Source organism: Sylvia atricapilla, chromosome 6 (assembly GCF_009819655.1).
Source record: "Sylvia atricapilla isolate bSylAtr1 chromosome 6, bSylAtr1.pri, whole genome shotgun sequence".
NCBI lineage: Eukaryota > Metazoa > Chordata > Aves > Passeriformes > Sylviidae > Sylvia > Sylvia atricapilla.
This window is the reverse complement of record NC_089145.1, coordinates 25,107,218-25,124,270: the sequence shown is the minus strand read 5'-3', so window position 1 is coordinate 25,124,270 and position 17,053 is coordinate 25,107,218. Positions and strand designations below refer to the sequence as shown.

Genomic DNA, 17,053 nt, shown 5'->3' with positions numbered 1-17,053 from the left:
ATGTTTTCTCTTCTCCTTTTAGCTGTGGGCCCTGCTGCATTTTATCATGCCAACACTATTTGATTCCCATGAGGAGTTCAATGAGTGGTTTTCTAAGGACATAGAGAGCCATGCAGAGAACAAATCTGCTATTGATGAGAGTGAGTGCAGTGTGTAACTGCTGTAATTTTTATATGAAGAATCTGTTGCCTTTTCAAACTAATAATGGCTGAACTTCCCATGAGATACGGTATCTAAGCATAGATGAAGCAGAGGATGAATAATGGGATTGGAACGTTATTGGATTGTTGATAGTTTATGTTAAAGTTTCTGTTTGACTGTAATATATTATGTGTAATGAATAGAAAAGCAGTGAGCACAGCACTCATTTAAAAAAAAATCAGCAGAGAAATGTCAACTCTGTGGTGTAAGAAGCTGGGAAACAGCTGAGCAGTAATGGACTTAATTCATCATAAAACACCATTTAATTTTCTACTTTGATGAAGTAATTGTTCTTTCTTTCCCTTTATTTCAGACCAGCTATCTCGCTTACACATGATCCTGAAGCCTTTCATGTTGAGAAGAATCAAGAAGGATGTGGAGAATGAACTGTCAGATAAGGTGAGAAGAAGTATTTCTGTAGGAGTATTACAGCTGTATTGTCATAGCTCTATTCTCTGATCTGATTTTTGCACTCTTTTGTCAGTCTGCACACCTGAAATTTGACTGTAGACTTCTCTTGGACATTCGCTTTCTTGCACCACATCCCAGCAGTGTCATTAGATGTGAATGTAACTGAAGAGCCTTTAATTAACAAACTTTTTTCCTTGGGCAAGCATTTTGTTACCAGTTGAAAATGAGATATCTTTAGTCTTGTTTAAGTTGACAGAAGTATCCATATTGGCAGTGAAGGAGATTGATACAGCAATGAGTGGGTGATAAACATTTCCAGTTGCCTTTGTGAAGGATTTGGCATGGGTTTAGGTTTTTTTTTTGCTTGCCTGTACAGAGAAATACACAGTGGCAACATCATGCTCTTCTCTCTTGCCAGTCTCTTAATTTCACATTGATGTTTGCAATACTAGATGATCTTGTGATCTACAGTCCCCAGGTTTTGGCACCATTGGCTGAGGGGCATCTGGCTTATTAATTTCAGTGGGCTTCCCACAGACACTGTTGTTGTGCAATGCACCCGTTGCTGTTGTGGGCTCCTGATACTCCTTATTGTGGCTCTAAGTGGGGAACTGTAGAATTGAAGTCAGATTTTAAACTGATCAGCTGCAGGTGTGATGTCAGCTTCTTAAGAATCTATTTACTTAGTTGTGTTCACATACTTTTCAAGGTCTGTCTCCTACATCATTAATTCTTCTTAAACACACCTCTTAGTTAAGTCCTTTCCAGGTTAGATCCTGAAATGCAGATCTGAATGCAACTGCCTATAACTGGGTTTTTTAAGAAAGTTGTTTTTACAAGGTGTGTTTCAGCTTTATGTACACTGATGTCGTCATCCTTCATTTTAGAGGCAGAAATGGCTAACTCTTCATTATCATTTTGCAGATTGAAATTCTTATGTACTGCCAGCAGACAAGTCGACAGAAGCTCTTGTACCAAGCTCTGAAAAACAAAATCTCTATTGATGACCTCCTGCAGTCATCAATGGGCACTACTCAGCAAGCACAGACCACCACTAGTAGTCTCATGAATCTAGTCATGCAATTTAGGAAGGTAAGGCTATTTTAAATAATAATTTTTGAAAAGTATGATAATTCATTAGTACAGAACTGAAATATGAAAGCACCATATTAAAAAAAACTGCCATAGGCAAGCAAGTTTGCGTGCAGTTCAGTTGTGTTTGGGATGCAGTGAGCATGATGTTGGGTGAAGAAGAGCTTTAGCCATATGATGTATGCATCTGCTAACTGGTTTACTTACGAAGGTTGGTTTGGTTGAAGGAAGCCATTCACTTGGGAGGAAGAGGCAATAGCTGTTATGTGAGTAGCAAAAGGTATGATGCCATATTCAAATTTGAGCAGGTACACTAAAATAACCATGCAATATTAAGCAATGCTAAAGTTTTAGTGGTCATTGGTCATGGCTGATTTGGGATGTAGATGCTGCATTGGACTAAGTTAATTCCTCCCAGGTTTTGACATGTTCTCTGTCTTACAGGTGTGCAATCACCCAGAGCTGTTTGAGCGACAAGAAACTTGGTCTCCATTTCACATCTCCCTAAAGCCATACCAGATTTCCAAGTTCATTTACCGTCATGGACAGATCAGGGTCTTTAACCACTCACGGGACAGGCAAGCCTATTCCACTTACTATCCAGTTTAGCATATTTGGTATTATTACTTACACTTACTTTATTTTTCCAACTGCTAATTAGCTCCCTTACCTGATGTACTTAAATGACATTGGCTGAGCAGTCCATTTCCTTTTAGTCATTCAGCTGTTAAACATCTGATATAGGTGCTCCTTCTTGAGGGAATCCTAATCACAGAATATCCCTTTTGATTGAGTAAGAAAGCCAGGAAGAGGAATTTAGAGTTGTTGATGATGTGTTGTAGAATTAAGCTTTAAAAGATTCTTAAAACAGAAAAATCCCCACCTGATTTCCCTTCAGTGAGTTTTTACATTCAAGTAAGCTATCAGTATCTGTCTTTTGCAACATGGTGTAACATGAGCATCTGGCAGCCTTGGCAGCTTTTAATGCTCACCAGGGATGAGGAGAATCTGCCCAAGTGCAGTTTGCTATTTTCTCCAGCTATGGCAATTCTTGATTAATTTTGTCTGCATTCAGTTATAAGAAGTGCTGAGGGAAGAGATGAGAGAGATGTGTGAAGACAAGATCGGCTTTTCTAGACATACAATGCAGTTCCACAACAATGGTGTGTCTCTGTCAAATTAGCAGCAGTTCTTGTAGACTGATGACACTTTCCTTCTACTGCTGTGCAATTCCAGATATTCAGAACGCTAAAATTCTTACAATGAAGAAGTGAATGGCTACTCTGTATCTTCTGCTGATTGTGTGATTGAACATGTTATGTGTTAACACCTTCTTAGTGATGTTCTTGGTTTTGTTCCTTTCATTTTCAGGTGGTTACGGGTTTTACTTTCACCATTTGCACCAGACCACATCCAGCAGTCTCTCTTCCACAGGAAGGGTAGGTTACAGTCTTAGGAAGCAAGTTGGATTTTAATATGTCTTCTTCAGGGGGAAGGACTGAGAGTCCAGATTAATTAGTTCTCTGAGATAATCTGGTCAGAATTTACTAGAATTTAGTTAGTGTTTGTACATACATTTCATTTGCTTAGAGAGGAAAGGATGGGGAGCAGCTGGAAGAATTTGTGGATAACTTGTCATTTACTTACTCCTTAATCCTAGTGCAGTATGTTAATTTGATCTGTCTTGTTTTAACTTGCTTCAAGAGATTAGTGCTGCCTTTTTAGTCTAATGTGAATCTTTAACAGATTCAATTCTAAGATATCTTGGATTTATTTCAGTACATTCTGTGTTGTATCTTAAACTGCCAACTTTCTTTCAACTAGAAGCTAGATGAGATACAAGTGATACAGACTCTGTCAATGAGAAAAAAACCCAGAAAAGCTGCTGATCTTGACAGATACAATTTATTATAGATGATTGAATATTTTTCCTACAAGAGCTAATTAGATCACTCAGCTACTGGGATGGGGAAGTCTTCAGAAGTATAAGGCAAGAGAGATACTGTCTGCATTACTGTGTTGAAATCTGTTAAATCTGTTAGCATGGACCTCTTCAATTGGTGTTGGGACTATGCAATGCACATGAGTGGGTGTGCAGGGCTTTTTCCTACCAATATCTGCATCTCCTTCTAACCCATTTGACTTCTGGGTGAGAGGGAGCATGTGAGACAGGCATCCTGAGGTATGCGTATTCTGGTCAGCTGTCTGGAAGGTATTTGTTCAGATTTGCAAATATGCATGCTGCCTTTTGATTCTTAATAAGTGAAACAAATGTCCTTGCTGCCTTGGACCTAGAATGTATTTCTCTTTTCTGCTAAGTCCCTTTCTCTTGTGCACACTGGAAGATGAACTGGAATGTGGAGTCAGGCAACAGAGATTCAACTTGAATTTTCAGTATTTCTAGAAGATCTAGACTAAATTAGGATCTCCTGTTTACTCACCTAGATTTTTCATGTGTCATGGAACGTGTATCCTGAATTGATGAAATAAATTTGGTTTTTAGCTATGAGTGTCTGTGAAATGTGTTGGCCTAACTTCAGTATTTCTGTGACCTAGGCATCAATGAAGAAAGCTGTTTTTCTTTCCTCCGGTTTATTGATGTCTCTCCAGCAGAAATGGCAAACCTTATGAATCAGGGACATTTAGCCAGGTAAGGCCAATTTTTTTTTTCTCCTTCTTTTAGTAATTACAGGAAAAGTATAGATGATGTCAGTCATTCCTCTCCAAACCTGCCTCCTAATATTATCATTTCTCTATCATTATCTAATACAAGAACAACTTCTAGGGTGTTCCTCCAGGTATAGGAGGCACCATTACGCAATTCAGTTTTTATACCCTTATCGCAAAACCCCTCTGTTAGAAAGAATTGACATTGTAAATACACAAGATGGTCAAAGGGCAAAAGGGGAGTTTGCTTAGGGTCACGCTGCTGGTTGCTGGTGTTATCAAGCACAAAATGCAGACTTTGGAAGGCCAGTTCAATGCAATTCTTACCAGCTGCACTTGAGCATATGTTTTAAACCCACGTGGAATAAGTTTGGGCAGTGGTAGTTGTTCTTCAGCCCTGAGCCATATTGCCTACTTTCCACATGTTGTTTTTAATGTTTAATGGAATTCTGAGCTGTAGGTTTAAAACTGTGGATTTACAGCATCAACTGTATTGTCTTGAAAGGAGAGGTGATCCTTTAAGTTACAGTGTTCTCTGTAAAGGACTCTGAGTCAAGTTAATAGTGGCTGTAAGAAAGTTGAGACTAAAAGTCTTTATTAATAAATAGAGATGTTCTACTTTAGGGCTTTGTAAGTAATACTATTTTTTGTTCTGGTTATTTTGAATTACTGTTTCTTGACTGCACTTCAGTAACATAATTCGTATTCCTCTTGATGTGTCTCAGTGTTTATGATAAATTCTGCATTCATTACACAGGTTGTTACGAATAATTTATAGGTAGAGTAATTTACAGAGAAGTCAGGGCAACTTTAAATAGTAGTGGCTAACTGGGGCTTCACCATTTTAGATTGAATGCTTCAAAGTATATTCTGATATAATCACTTAGATTCAATTAAGCCACCCTAGAAAAAATTGAAGTAAGAATAATTTGGAGATGTCTAGCAGAAATTATTTTCTGTAAGGTAGGATGCTGTAAGCCTGATATTCTGAAAAAAAAACAAACCATTTAAGTCAAATAGTTATACTGTAAATATATTGAAGCCTTTCTTTCACAAAGCAGTGAATAAAATGCATCTCCTGTGTTTTGTTTCAGATGGTTAGCTCTTTTCCTGTCTCTGAAAGCATCCTACAGGCTCCATCATATGCGTTCCTGGATGGAGACTGAAGAGAACAAAGAGCAGGGGTCATGTTTTCTGAGGAACAGGGATTTCTTGCTTGATGTAAATTTCCCACTCTCTTTCCCTAACTTGCACAGCTGCACTTTGCTGCAGGTAAGCAAAATTTCTGTGATCTGGACACAGTAGCAAATCCTTATGAGTGAGAAATGGTGCAAATCGTTCTGTCCTTATAAAACAAGGAAAATAAACTTGAAAATGGGATGACAATACTGTCTGCTTTTTTAGATACAGTTAAGAGACTTTAGAGTGCTGAACAGAAAAACAGTTTAAGCCCTATCTCCTTCTCATGTGGCATTTCATTTCAAAACTTGCTACAATGAATAAATCAGTTGATTTAGAAGGCTTCAGAATATTACTGGAGCACCAAAAGTAGGTACAGGAGCAACAGCACTAAACTCATGATTTGTCAGGGATGGACCCTATATGTAAGTTAGGAGTTTTTTCATACTGTTTTTTACTTGCCAAATGCTCATTTTCTGCCTGAAACTACTCTTTCTGTCAAATTCATTACAATGTTGCAGCAGCTGGAGAAAACAGAGACCAGCCTGACAGTGTTTTATAGTTGGTGGGCAAGCATTTTCAGTGGTGTGTTTTTACTCTGAAATTTGCTTTTGCTGCTGTTTGGTAGATCCAGATGTATTCAAATTACTGTGTAATGCAAGATCATTTTTGTTAATTTTTGGCCTAGGATATGTGTGAAGATTTTGCCTTTTTGTGACTAAATTGCAGTTGATTTCCTGAGTTAGATTAAGGCTCCATTGATGGAGTTCACTGGGAAATAAGTTCACAAAAGTGCTAGTGTGGAGTCAGGAAAGCATCTAGGGCAGTTAGCAGATATGCAGTAAAAAAATTCTTTTCTGAAACAGTGAGATTGTGCCAAATTTCTCAAGGGAATATTGCTTCTGCTCATGAGTCTGGAAGGGGAAAGGAGATAGCCAGAATTCAATTGAATATTGTGTAGAGGAAGTTGAAATTGAAGACGCATAAGCAGTAGGAAACCAACCTTGGACTTGGTGTCATGTTTTGCAGCGTTAACAGCAAAGCCAACAGAATGAGTCCTCCTAGTTATCAAACAAAGAGCCAGCCAAGTGAATGTGTGCCTGTTAACTCTGGCTGTGCTGGTATTTCAGCATGTTTCCATGTCTAGCTTGATAAAATGTCTGTGCTGTATGAACTTGCTTTCAGTTAGGTTTTTTTTGAGATTACAGTCAGCTGTCTCTATAGTGCCTGCAGTGCTTATCTCTGAGATTGTAGTGTAGCTCTGTCCTCTTGTTAATATGGTTAAGGAGAATTTGTGTGGTGTTGTGAGTGTGGCAGTAAAGAAGATGGTATCAGAAGTGGTATGCATTTAGAGAAAGTAGCATTCATTTTTACATATGTAGAAAGATCATATAAGTTTTTACATAGCCCTTGGTTTGTCATGTATGAATATGAAAATTAAAATAATTATATTTTCTGAAGGACAGAAGATGGATTAAGATGATAGATTTTAAATATAAGATGTGGAATATGCATGTGTAGGTTTTAATATTAACGATTAAATGTAAAGCATTTGGATAGGGTACAGACCCACCTATACCACAGTCTAGCAATATTTAAAATTAATTTGGTTTCTCAAAATAATTTCTATTCTTTGAGGATGTCAGTAGTTCTGTCCTAGGGGTTCCCAGGGCTGTTGACTGTGTGTAACTAATGACTTTTGCAACTAATACATTCAATACAGAAAACAGCCAGCTGAGGAGCAGAGTTCATCAGTATGTGCAATACAGTGCATTTGTGATAAGCCCAGTAAATCTAAAGGAAGACTAGCTCTCTAATTATGACAGATACTTTAAAGCTGTTTTCTAACGTGCCTGTTAGGCAAATTACCACCTGAAGTCGCTTTAAAATAAGCTATATTTACAGAATTTTGTTTGCAGAGCTTACACTTAAAACACCCAAAAAGGAGAAAAAAAAAAAAAAAAGTAGTTGGGGAGTGCAAAACATAAAGGAGAGTTGAAAAACAGCTGCTCTTTACATGCCTGTCTTTTAGCACCACACATTATTGTGAATGAAAATGAACTAACTTTTTCCATAGCCCAAACTGGAGAATCTTTAAATGTAACATTCCCCAAGATTTCCTCTTAGTCTTCGTAACATAGATCTAACTTAGTCTAGATAGTAACATGTAGGGAGTGAGGAGGGTGAGAAAAGAGGAAAAAGGAAATGGTAAAAATCTGGAAAGGCTTTTCTTAACTGCTCAGATCAGGATTTCCGATGTAAGAGACAAAGTATGAAAATACATCAGTAGAAAGAGACCCATGTATTTTTAATGGATATTTCTGAAACTGAAGTAGCATCTGTCTAAAAATAGTATGTGGTTCATCATGTAAGTGCAGAAATTGCTTGCAGAGCGTGAGGTCTCTTCATTGCCCCTGCTCAACGCCTCCACACAATATGTATTAATTTGTATGCATTGAATAATACAAAATCTGCTCTGTTTACATGAACCCTTCTCTCCTTTCCTCTCCTAATTTTATTTCTACTAAAATATTTAGGAGTGTTAATGAGCTTAAGATACTGGTAGCAATCACCCATATTTATGTGCAGCTCTATTTGCAGTATAGGAGTGCCTCTTTCAAGACTTATTTTGGATTGTTTAATTGTAGTAGATGTGTACATTCATGGGCTTTAACAATCTTCCTCTTTGGTTTTTGGCTTTGTTGTACTGAAGTATGTGAGCCATTTCAGCGCTGTGGCTGTGTTCAGTTCTATAACTTTACCCAGTCTTTTCCATGTGTTGATGGGAAGCTGGTGGGTTGATGGGTTTTCACTGTCCCTGTTATATCTGGTGATTGCTCCATTCATGAATACTTAACAGCTGCATATGTCAGAATTCAGAGGGATGTTTCTTATGTGACCTGCTCATAGTTTGTACACAGGAATCTACCACTCAAAGGCAGATTAATGCCCAGGTACAAGTATTTTTCTCTTATTTTGGATACCTTTTTGAGGCTTTATTTATGTTTCCTCCTAGGTACTTCAGTTGCCCTAAAGTCATCTTGAATGGGTCTTTGATACTGTTTTTCAAAAGAGAATTAAGTAGCAAACTTGCATAGGTTTGGAATTACAGTTTGTTAACTTCCTCTCTATCCATTTCTTGTATTCTGACTTTCCAGGAAATAATTATCACATCTCTCTATTGACTCAGTATGTCGGTGCTTGCTGTCATAAGACTTATTGGAAAGCTCTTGTGACTGCCTGCAGTGATGATGATTCTTCGTAAAACCAGCTGTACTCCCAGTGTGGGGTGGGGAAAAGAGTGGCTTTGAGCTAAAGCAGTCGTTCACTCTTCCTCCTCCTTTCATTACTCTCAGCTGCAGAACCCCACGTCTGCTGGTGCAGGCATACCCTGAAACATCCTTGTATGAGCCAGCTGTAGAAAACTTTGTATTTTCATGGCTGTTGAACTTTTTGTTGGATCAGATGTCTAGCCAAACAGGCTTCTGGAGAGGAGACAAAACTAGCACAGGAAGTGGCACACATACATACCGTGGAAAAGGACTCATCATTTTCAGCAGCAGTGTTGGAGCTCTGTTGCCACTGTTTCTGGTTTCAGATGAGTAAGCCAGCATTCATATCCATTGTACACAGGCATGTATTCCCAGCTCTGTGATTCCCACACTGCTGTTTCAGCACATGGCCTGTTTACCAGGTGGTGAAGCATGTAACTAAACACACTTGGAGCAGAGGGGGAAGGGTTTGTTTTCCTCTTGATCAGCGTCTTAATGAATACAGACAGCTAGGCCAACAAGAGGGGTCTCTGTGGGGACTGGAGTAAACATGTAAAGCAGTTGTTGCTTTTGCCAGCGTTACTGATTAAGAATTGTCAGCTGAGTAGGAGCCTGTTTTTGGGATCACTTCACATTATCCACTGTGGGCCAAGCTTTGACCTGTGCATTTGGCTTTGCTGAGTGTCAGTGAAAGACTGATGTCAGCTTTTGGCTCTCACCTTTTATATATAGAGGAGGAAATGTTCAGTCAGAGTATAAACTTTATTTTTGCCAGCTCCAGCCCATGAGTCTCACTGGCAGCAGCTGAAAGATGTGCTTGAGCACTAGGGTTGAGTGCAGGTAGTTCTGGCATGTATGTAAGGTTAGCCTATTTTTGTCGTTTGTTAAGCAGGTTCCAAATGATGTGTGCTTGCCTTCTGCATCTTGCCCAGTGAATGGAAATAAAAAGGCCCAGAATGCATGATCCATAGTAGACTCCTGCTATGAGTGTTTTCTAGCATTTTTTTGACATACATAGGAATGTATATATCCAGTGTATGACATGCTGTACAGGGCATCTGCTTCTATCATGTATCTGGATGTTTACAACTCCAAACTGGGATTTCATAAAATTGGGAGGCTCTGTAAAATAGAAGTAGCATGCCATTAACGTCGGTGCATTAGGAACTGGGGCAGAAAAATACTAAAACTTGAGATCCTGTTTATCTTTCACTTAAGTGAACTTAAGTGCTGGAGCTGCCAGAAGGGCACATCCTGTGGTCCTATGGCAGTGGGAGGTATACCTCTTAATGCTTCTAAAATTATTGCTAGTTTCCTATTCCTGTGTGTGCAGAATAATACTCTGCATACTATAGGAAACAAATATAATACAGAATTACTGATCTCTATGAATGTAGACGAGTCAGAATAAAAGCCAAGTGGCAGAAATGGCTTAGTCTATAAGCACTTTATTTCATTGTTTGATGCAGATATTTACAATAAAAAAAGGAACTATAACTGATGCAAACAAAGAAAATTTAATTCTTTGTTATTTTTCTGTGTAGAGCTGAGCATCTTCAAAGAGTTTTCCTTTCTTTAAACTATACTGAATGCCCCCACTTCTGAGTCACTGTATCTTTCTGTATCAAAACAGATACAGATACAGATACAGAACAGATACAATTTTGGCAAATTCCACGTTTTAAGCATGGGTTTGTTCATGTGTGTAACTCTGCTAGCACTTCTAAAATCTTCCGGATAAAATTTAGAGCCCTTTTGCACAGGAAAGAAGGAAAAGATTGGGAAAAAAATGCAAGTCTACAACCTTATTTAAATTCTTAGTCTTTTTTCTTTCTACAAGATTTCGTTTTAATTCAGATAAATGAGTAGCTAGAAAACACCCTGAGGGTCAGACCTACTAGAATATTCCTGGACTTCCTTCATTAGAAAAGCCAAGGTCAAAAGGTACAAAGGCGGAAAAACTTGTTTTTGGTTCCAGTTGAGCATCAAGACAAGTATTGGTATGATCTATTCTGATTGTAAACATTTCCAGATTTGAATGTTCTGATAATTATACAAAGGTTCTTCACATATTCACTGCAGGAGATGTGTAGAGTTTTCCTTATTCGAAGAGAAATACATACAGAATGTGCTTTATCTGTCTTCCTCATGGGTGGATACAAGATTTGAGAGGAGTATTTCTTCACAGACATAGTAACTTCTTAATTTTAATTTTGTTTTCAGAACCTTGTGTTCAGCAGCCACTGTAAAGCAGTTACTGGCTATTCAGATCATGTCATATATAGAAGGAAATCAGCTACCTCATGTGTACGATGCTGCCAGGTGACTGAGCTGCCGTCCTTCCTGTGCATAGCCAGTCCACGGGTAAGTCCAAGTTAAGTTGTAAATTATGTATTTTCTATTGTGTTTTAAACCTTGGTAGAATTGTGTCTTCGAACACAATGATATATGACTTTCTTTTGGTTGGGTAGAACTGTTGTGAGGATATCCTCTTTCTACGGTATTTAATAGTGGGTTTTTCGTAGGGGAAGTGACTGTAATGTGTACTGAGGGGAAAAAGAAAGTTGTAAGATGCACCCAACAGTAGTTGTTCTGAGATTTCACTTTCTCTTCTAATACCTAAAGCTATTATAGAAGAGATATTAAAGTAAATTATTAATTGATAATCCAAGAGGGAGGTTTAGATATATTATGAACAGAATGAGGTGATTGTTTCATCAATTCTGATGACAAAAGAGGACTGGGAAGCAATGCTTTTTTTGAAAAGGATGTTTATTTTCTCTCTTATGGTCCAAAGAGGAAACACCAAATTGCAAGATATAAGGATTACTCAGCTTGGCATTTTCTAGGTGTTTTGGATGTTAAATGCTACTGCGTTGGGTTGTCCATCATCTGTTAAATGTATTTTGAATTAATTTAGTTGAAGTGTCCTGGGCTGGCACAGAAGACCTTCATTAGGTCTATTGCTAGTGCATTCCAAGTTGTTGGATCTTGACAAAAGTGGACAACATCCAATTTTATCATCAGACCATCCAGATGTTACGGTCTAGTCACTGTTGAAGCTATTGCTGTAGGCCTCATCAAATGATGTCCCACTGTACTTTTGCATCTGGCTAAGGGTGGATGGCAAGCAGGACCTCACAAATACAAGCTCATTACCTACCTGCTGCTGCTGCTCAAGCTGAATTTATCTGTGTCAGCAGCTCTAGGGGCTGGGAATCCAGCTGAACTGCTCAGTCAGGTCACCTCCCCATTACAATGTCCTGCCTCACTGGAGAACAAGAGGTTATTCTGAGAGTAAAGTGTGACAACCACATTGCCTTCAAATTCCTGTGATTGGTCCCTCTTTGTACCTAAATTTGCCTCATGGATGAAGAACATGCCAAATTGCTCACCTACAGCAGAAAGGGTGGAGAGGGGCTTAGAAGGCTACAAATGAAGGGAGAAGCAAGAAGAAATCGTATCTGATGTCTATTCTAGTTAATAAAAGTTACTTGTTAATAAAAGTTACTTGTTTTGGTTTGGCAGGTGTATAAAGATGATTAAGTGTAGACATGGTTTTTTGTTTCTAGGAGTACAAAGACTTAATTTTATGCTTGTTAGAAAATGTTGGCAGGAGTGTAGAAGATCTGAAAGAGCAGAAAGAGCACATATGTTCCCAGAAACTATAGCCTTCTGTTGTTTGACCTGTGATCAATTTTGGGAAGTTAATGGAGCAAATGATAGAAATAGGAGCGTATGTTTATGTAGCAGCTGGGGAAAGCGGGTCAGTCTTCTGGCTGTGCAGGCAGTTCTCATGGGTACAGACATGTCTCAATCATTAAAAAAGTAACTTGGAGGATGGATCTTGCCTTGTCATTAAGAAGCTAATTAATCAATTTCTGAGTAATGCCATTTGGTTTAATTTTAATAGATTTCTTACACACTGGAATATTGTGTGAAGCAATTTTGGTTGTATCACAATGTCTGGAAGGTTAACTTCGCATGGAGATAAATGCAGGAAGCATTTTACAATTGCCTTAGCTAAACTAAGTTGTATGATTTAGGGTGGAAATGCATTCATACATCTGTATCATTGTATTTTTGATGTATTTCTGAACCATGACTCTTACAATCAATCAGTTTGACAATAATCTGTGACAGAGGGTTTAGTACTAAGGACTGCTCTACCTTCTGTTATGAGTAAAACCACAAAAACAAACCTGTGGGGGAAAAATTTGAAGAAAATGTGCCATGACAAAATAAAGAGGAGAGTGAACAAACTTCAATGAAAGATCTATTTTTTTAATCTGTTTCAAAAAAGTGTTGTTTTCTCTTGCAAGGTCATGTAAAAGATACAGAACTCTACCCTGGAAATATGTGCCTGTGTTCTAAAAAAAAGGAACTGATGGTAAAGATAATCTTAGGTCCTCAGAGGTCAGTCAGTTTTACATAGGATACGTAGGAAGATTAGTTCTTGTTAATGTAGAAATAGCACTGAGGCACACAGAGTTTGTCTGAAGATTGTTTCCTGCTAGCTCTTCCTTAGGTTGAGGTGTTACTGAAACATGGCTTGTAGAATCTTCTGACTTTCTTTATCTTGTAAAAATCCTGGTGTACAAATCTGTGTATTCTTTTCAGTAGGTAAGATATGCTCGTGTGTCAGAAGTCAGCCTGCTCTGTTTTGTGTGTAGTGGCTGCCTGTCCTAGGGATGGAAAATCTAGGTCCTGGAAATCAGTATGGCAAGTTGTCTGTGCTTGAAAAGAGTATTTGTTCCAGTCTGTGCAGTGTAGAAATATGAACTGAAATATGGTGGTGAATAGTGTCTCTTAAGCAACCTATCTGTACCATCATTTGTGGTTTATAGCAGTATTCAGGCGACAGAACTTGCTTGCATTTTGAATTTTTTGTATTTTGAAAGAGGTTTTGCTCTTTCTTGCAAAGGTCAAATGTATGCTTTGACTGCAGGTGGCAGTACAGGATAGCAGCAACTCGAAGAATACGTTTTAGGTAGTGGAGATGTGTTCAGAGTCTTAACACAGCCCCTTTCACTTTGCAGTGTTTTGTGTGGCTGTGTGTAAGACCCATCGGGCACGTTTTAAAATAGCTCTTGTCATCTTGAAAAGCAATGGCCTTACCATTATTTCAAAGATTGTGTGTGCTTTTTTGTTGTGGGGGGGTGTTTGTTTGCTTGTTTTTGGTGGGGAGTTTTTTTGTTCTTTTGTTTTGGGTTTTTTACTTATTATTTTTATTACATACTACAACTGTGCTCATTAATCTGTTTGAACAATTGTTTGGCCCTTGTAAAGAGAAGTCTCTATGAGATTAATTTATTCCTATGAGAACGGCTCCTGTAAAACTGGTATGGGCCGCCGTTCCAACTAGGAAACTTTGCTTAATACCTGTTACTTCGAGTTAGCTAACAAATGTTCAGAGAGGTACAGTCAACATCTAAGATACCAGGCAATCTTCTTGCTCTCTTTATCATATAGTTCTAAAGTGCAGTGTTTAAAACTGGTGATAATTCAAACGATCCATTGCTTATCATTTAGATAAGCTGTTAAAAGACTTTCATTTGCATGATACAATGTTGTATATATTATTCTCAATATGTAGCAGTTTCATTGCACCAGAGTAAGCTGGAACAAAAATTTAAGCCCCCTTCAAATACAGAAGCTTTTAATCCACAAGATGGTTCTTTTGTTGTGTTTAATGTTTCAGATGTCCCATTATTACTCTAATTCCTACCCCATATTAATTCTGCAGGAAGTCCGCTGCTTACTGTTCACCATGAAAACATGTAGGCTCCTGTGCTGTTTCTTCCTATGCTGCCCCACTTGCCTCTTTCAAATGTGAAAACTCTCACAAACTTGATTTTCTCTGTTGTTCATTTGTTACATTGCTTTTTGTAGTCTGGAGGGAATGTAATTTTGCACACTGTCAGGATTCATGACAGTGGTTTTAACTTACATGACTGTACGTGGTTTTATTTTTTTTTTAATTGTACTTCTAAAATAAAAGCAACAATGAATTCTAAATTAATGATAAATTTGCTTCTTATGTTGGTGAAGAAATTGTCATGGCATTTCAAATTTCACTTTTGCTAGCCCATACTCTAAGGTTGTTTTAATAGTAAAATCTATTTCCATTTCTATGTGAGTTTATAACACATCATTAAGTCTTTAGATAGTATGTAAAAGCTTCTACTAGCTTTTGTAAACTTGGTTATAAATAGTTTTTGTAATCACCGTAGGATGTTTTCCCAAAACAGACTTGCATTCAAAAAAGATAGAAAGAAGTTGGTAATCTGTCTTTTTTTTTTTTATTCCTGTACTAGACAGTGAATTATTTTGCATTTATATTTGCGTTAAAATGTTGTAACTGTGTTTACTTTGGATCATGGTATTTAACTCATGGTGAAGTATGTGAAGTTAAATCCAGGAGAACAGTCTGTCCTGCTGTGTACCATGGCTCAGTTTCACTTTTGGTTGTTGTCCTTTACCATGGTAAGGGAGAGATAGGACAAAGTTGCAGATTTGACAAAATCCAGCTTGTCTGCTGGAACAGTTTTTCTTTAGCACCTTGCAGCTGTTGGCATTCAGCTGTTTGGCTCATGTGCATCTTCCACTCTGTACAGATTTGGGTGGATGGGGCAGAAAAGGGGGTGTTAAACTGATGGAGCTGTTCCAGAACAGCTCACATGGCATGAAATCACACTTCCTGTGTTTGCAACACTGGTCTGTCCATCTGGGTTGTATATACTGAAACAGGTAATAGGGCATAGGATTCATAGAATACCACAAGAAAAAGAGCACTGTTTCTGTGGCCCACTTTGTTCAAAGCAGCTGTAAAGCCCAAGGAATATGCTGTTCCTTTTTTCTCCCCTTTCTAATTTATGAATCTCTCTAATTTTGGATTATCACGTGAATTTCTGTTAAGGACAATATGAGTCATTTCTGCTAATAAGATAAATACTTGATTGTGAAGAATGTAACTATAAATCTTGGCAAAAGGAGAGATAGAGCAAGGGTTTTACTCTTCTAACTTTGCTATCAGTTGTGTAGTAGTTGGCACAAGGCATAGTTTATCAAAAGGCAAGTTCTCTGTGCCTGGTCATTCATATGGTGTTTTTTGTGGTCTGGAGAGATGTTGCATTTTTGCTTGGTTTAAGCCCAACCAAAGATGGTTTTCTGTTTCTACATTTCATAATAACTTGACTTTTAAAATTTGATCCTGTGGTAGGGTACTTGAACTGGGGATTTGGCGACAGGGAGAAATGTGAACAAGAACATTGATCATTGTTATTTTGCTTGTAGGTAACAGCTGTGCCACTGGAGTTCTACTGTAATGACCGAAGTGCAGAATACGAGCGCAGGGCGATAAGGGAAGGAGGAAGTCTTGAAGCAAAGCAATGTGTAGTCCATGGATCCCCTGAACTAGCAGCTGACTGGCTGAAGCAGTGCTCCCAGTTCTTCCCAGAGCATCCAGGAGGGCTGTTAGGGATCAGGCCCCAGAACGGCTGGTCTTTTATCAGGATACCAGGTGAGTTTGGAGGTTGTAGTGGAATGGAGATGAGATAAATAAGGACATCTCTTATTTGATGGTAATTTGTGCTTGATTGTGGTCTTTTTGAAGGATTGCGGATTGGTTGTGTGTTTGTTTTTCCTTCTGAGTGAAAGTTAACCCTGTATCTTAAAATATAACATGATTTTGCGTCCTCTGGTTGAAGTAAATCTTTGATGGATACAAAAAAAATCTAATACAGGTTTTTCTAATGCTCACAAACTTATCTTTGCATGTCAGTCTTCCAAATGACTGTAAAGAGATAGACTTGATTACTAGAGCACAGTCTGCTCTCACAACCAAATACTGTTTTGAGGCTGGAGATAGGAAGATTGTATAAAAAGTTAAAAACATGCCTTGCCTCCTAAGGTGTTGGATGAGGTTCATATTGTCCTAAAAGATTGGTCTACCTAGTGAAAAGGTTAGAATTGCTTGTAGCAGTCTACCATGAGAAGGATGGGTTTGAGGACCAAGTTCAGAGGAAATTGGCCTGGAAAATAAGGCACGAGGGATTTACTGAATTTTGATTGAGATAAAGAAGACTTATTCATATTTCCTTGTAAAGTGAGAAAAAGCTACCGATGTACCAATAAAATAAATGTACTTTATTTTTTATTAGAATTAGACTAAAGTAATCCAATATCTCACAGGGTTTGATAGCCAGTACTGTGGTGACTTTCATGGGCCA

The 17,053-nt window shown here is 38.1% G+C and overlaps 1 protein-coding gene across 3 annotated transcripts in view; it reads left to right on the top strand.

The window, feature by feature from the left end:
• INO80 (INO80 complex ATPase subunit) overlaps positions 1 to 17,053 on the top strand; it is a 65,219-nt gene that overhangs the window by 26,752 nt on the left and 21,414 nt on the right. For all 3 annotated transcript variants that reach the window (XM_066321219.1, XM_066321217.1, XM_066321218.1), the window contains exons 18-26: positions 23 to 140; positions 515 to 600; positions 1,537 to 1,704; positions 2,149 to 2,282; positions 3,076 to 3,143; positions 4,261 to 4,354; positions 5,466 to 5,643; positions 11,046 to 11,186; positions 16,119 to 16,344. In XM_066321219.1, coding sequence (XP_066177316.1) covers positions 23 to 140; positions 515 to 600; positions 1,537 to 1,704; positions 2,149 to 2,282; positions 3,076 to 3,143; positions 4,261 to 4,354; positions 5,466 to 5,643; positions 11,046 to 11,186; positions 16,119 to 16,344 — 1,213 coding nt within the window. The remainder of the gene's footprint in view (positions 1 to 22; positions 141 to 514; positions 601 to 1,536; positions 1,705 to 2,148; positions 2,283 to 3,075; positions 3,144 to 4,260; positions 4,355 to 5,465; positions 5,644 to 11,045; positions 11,187 to 16,118; positions 16,345 to 17,053) is intronic.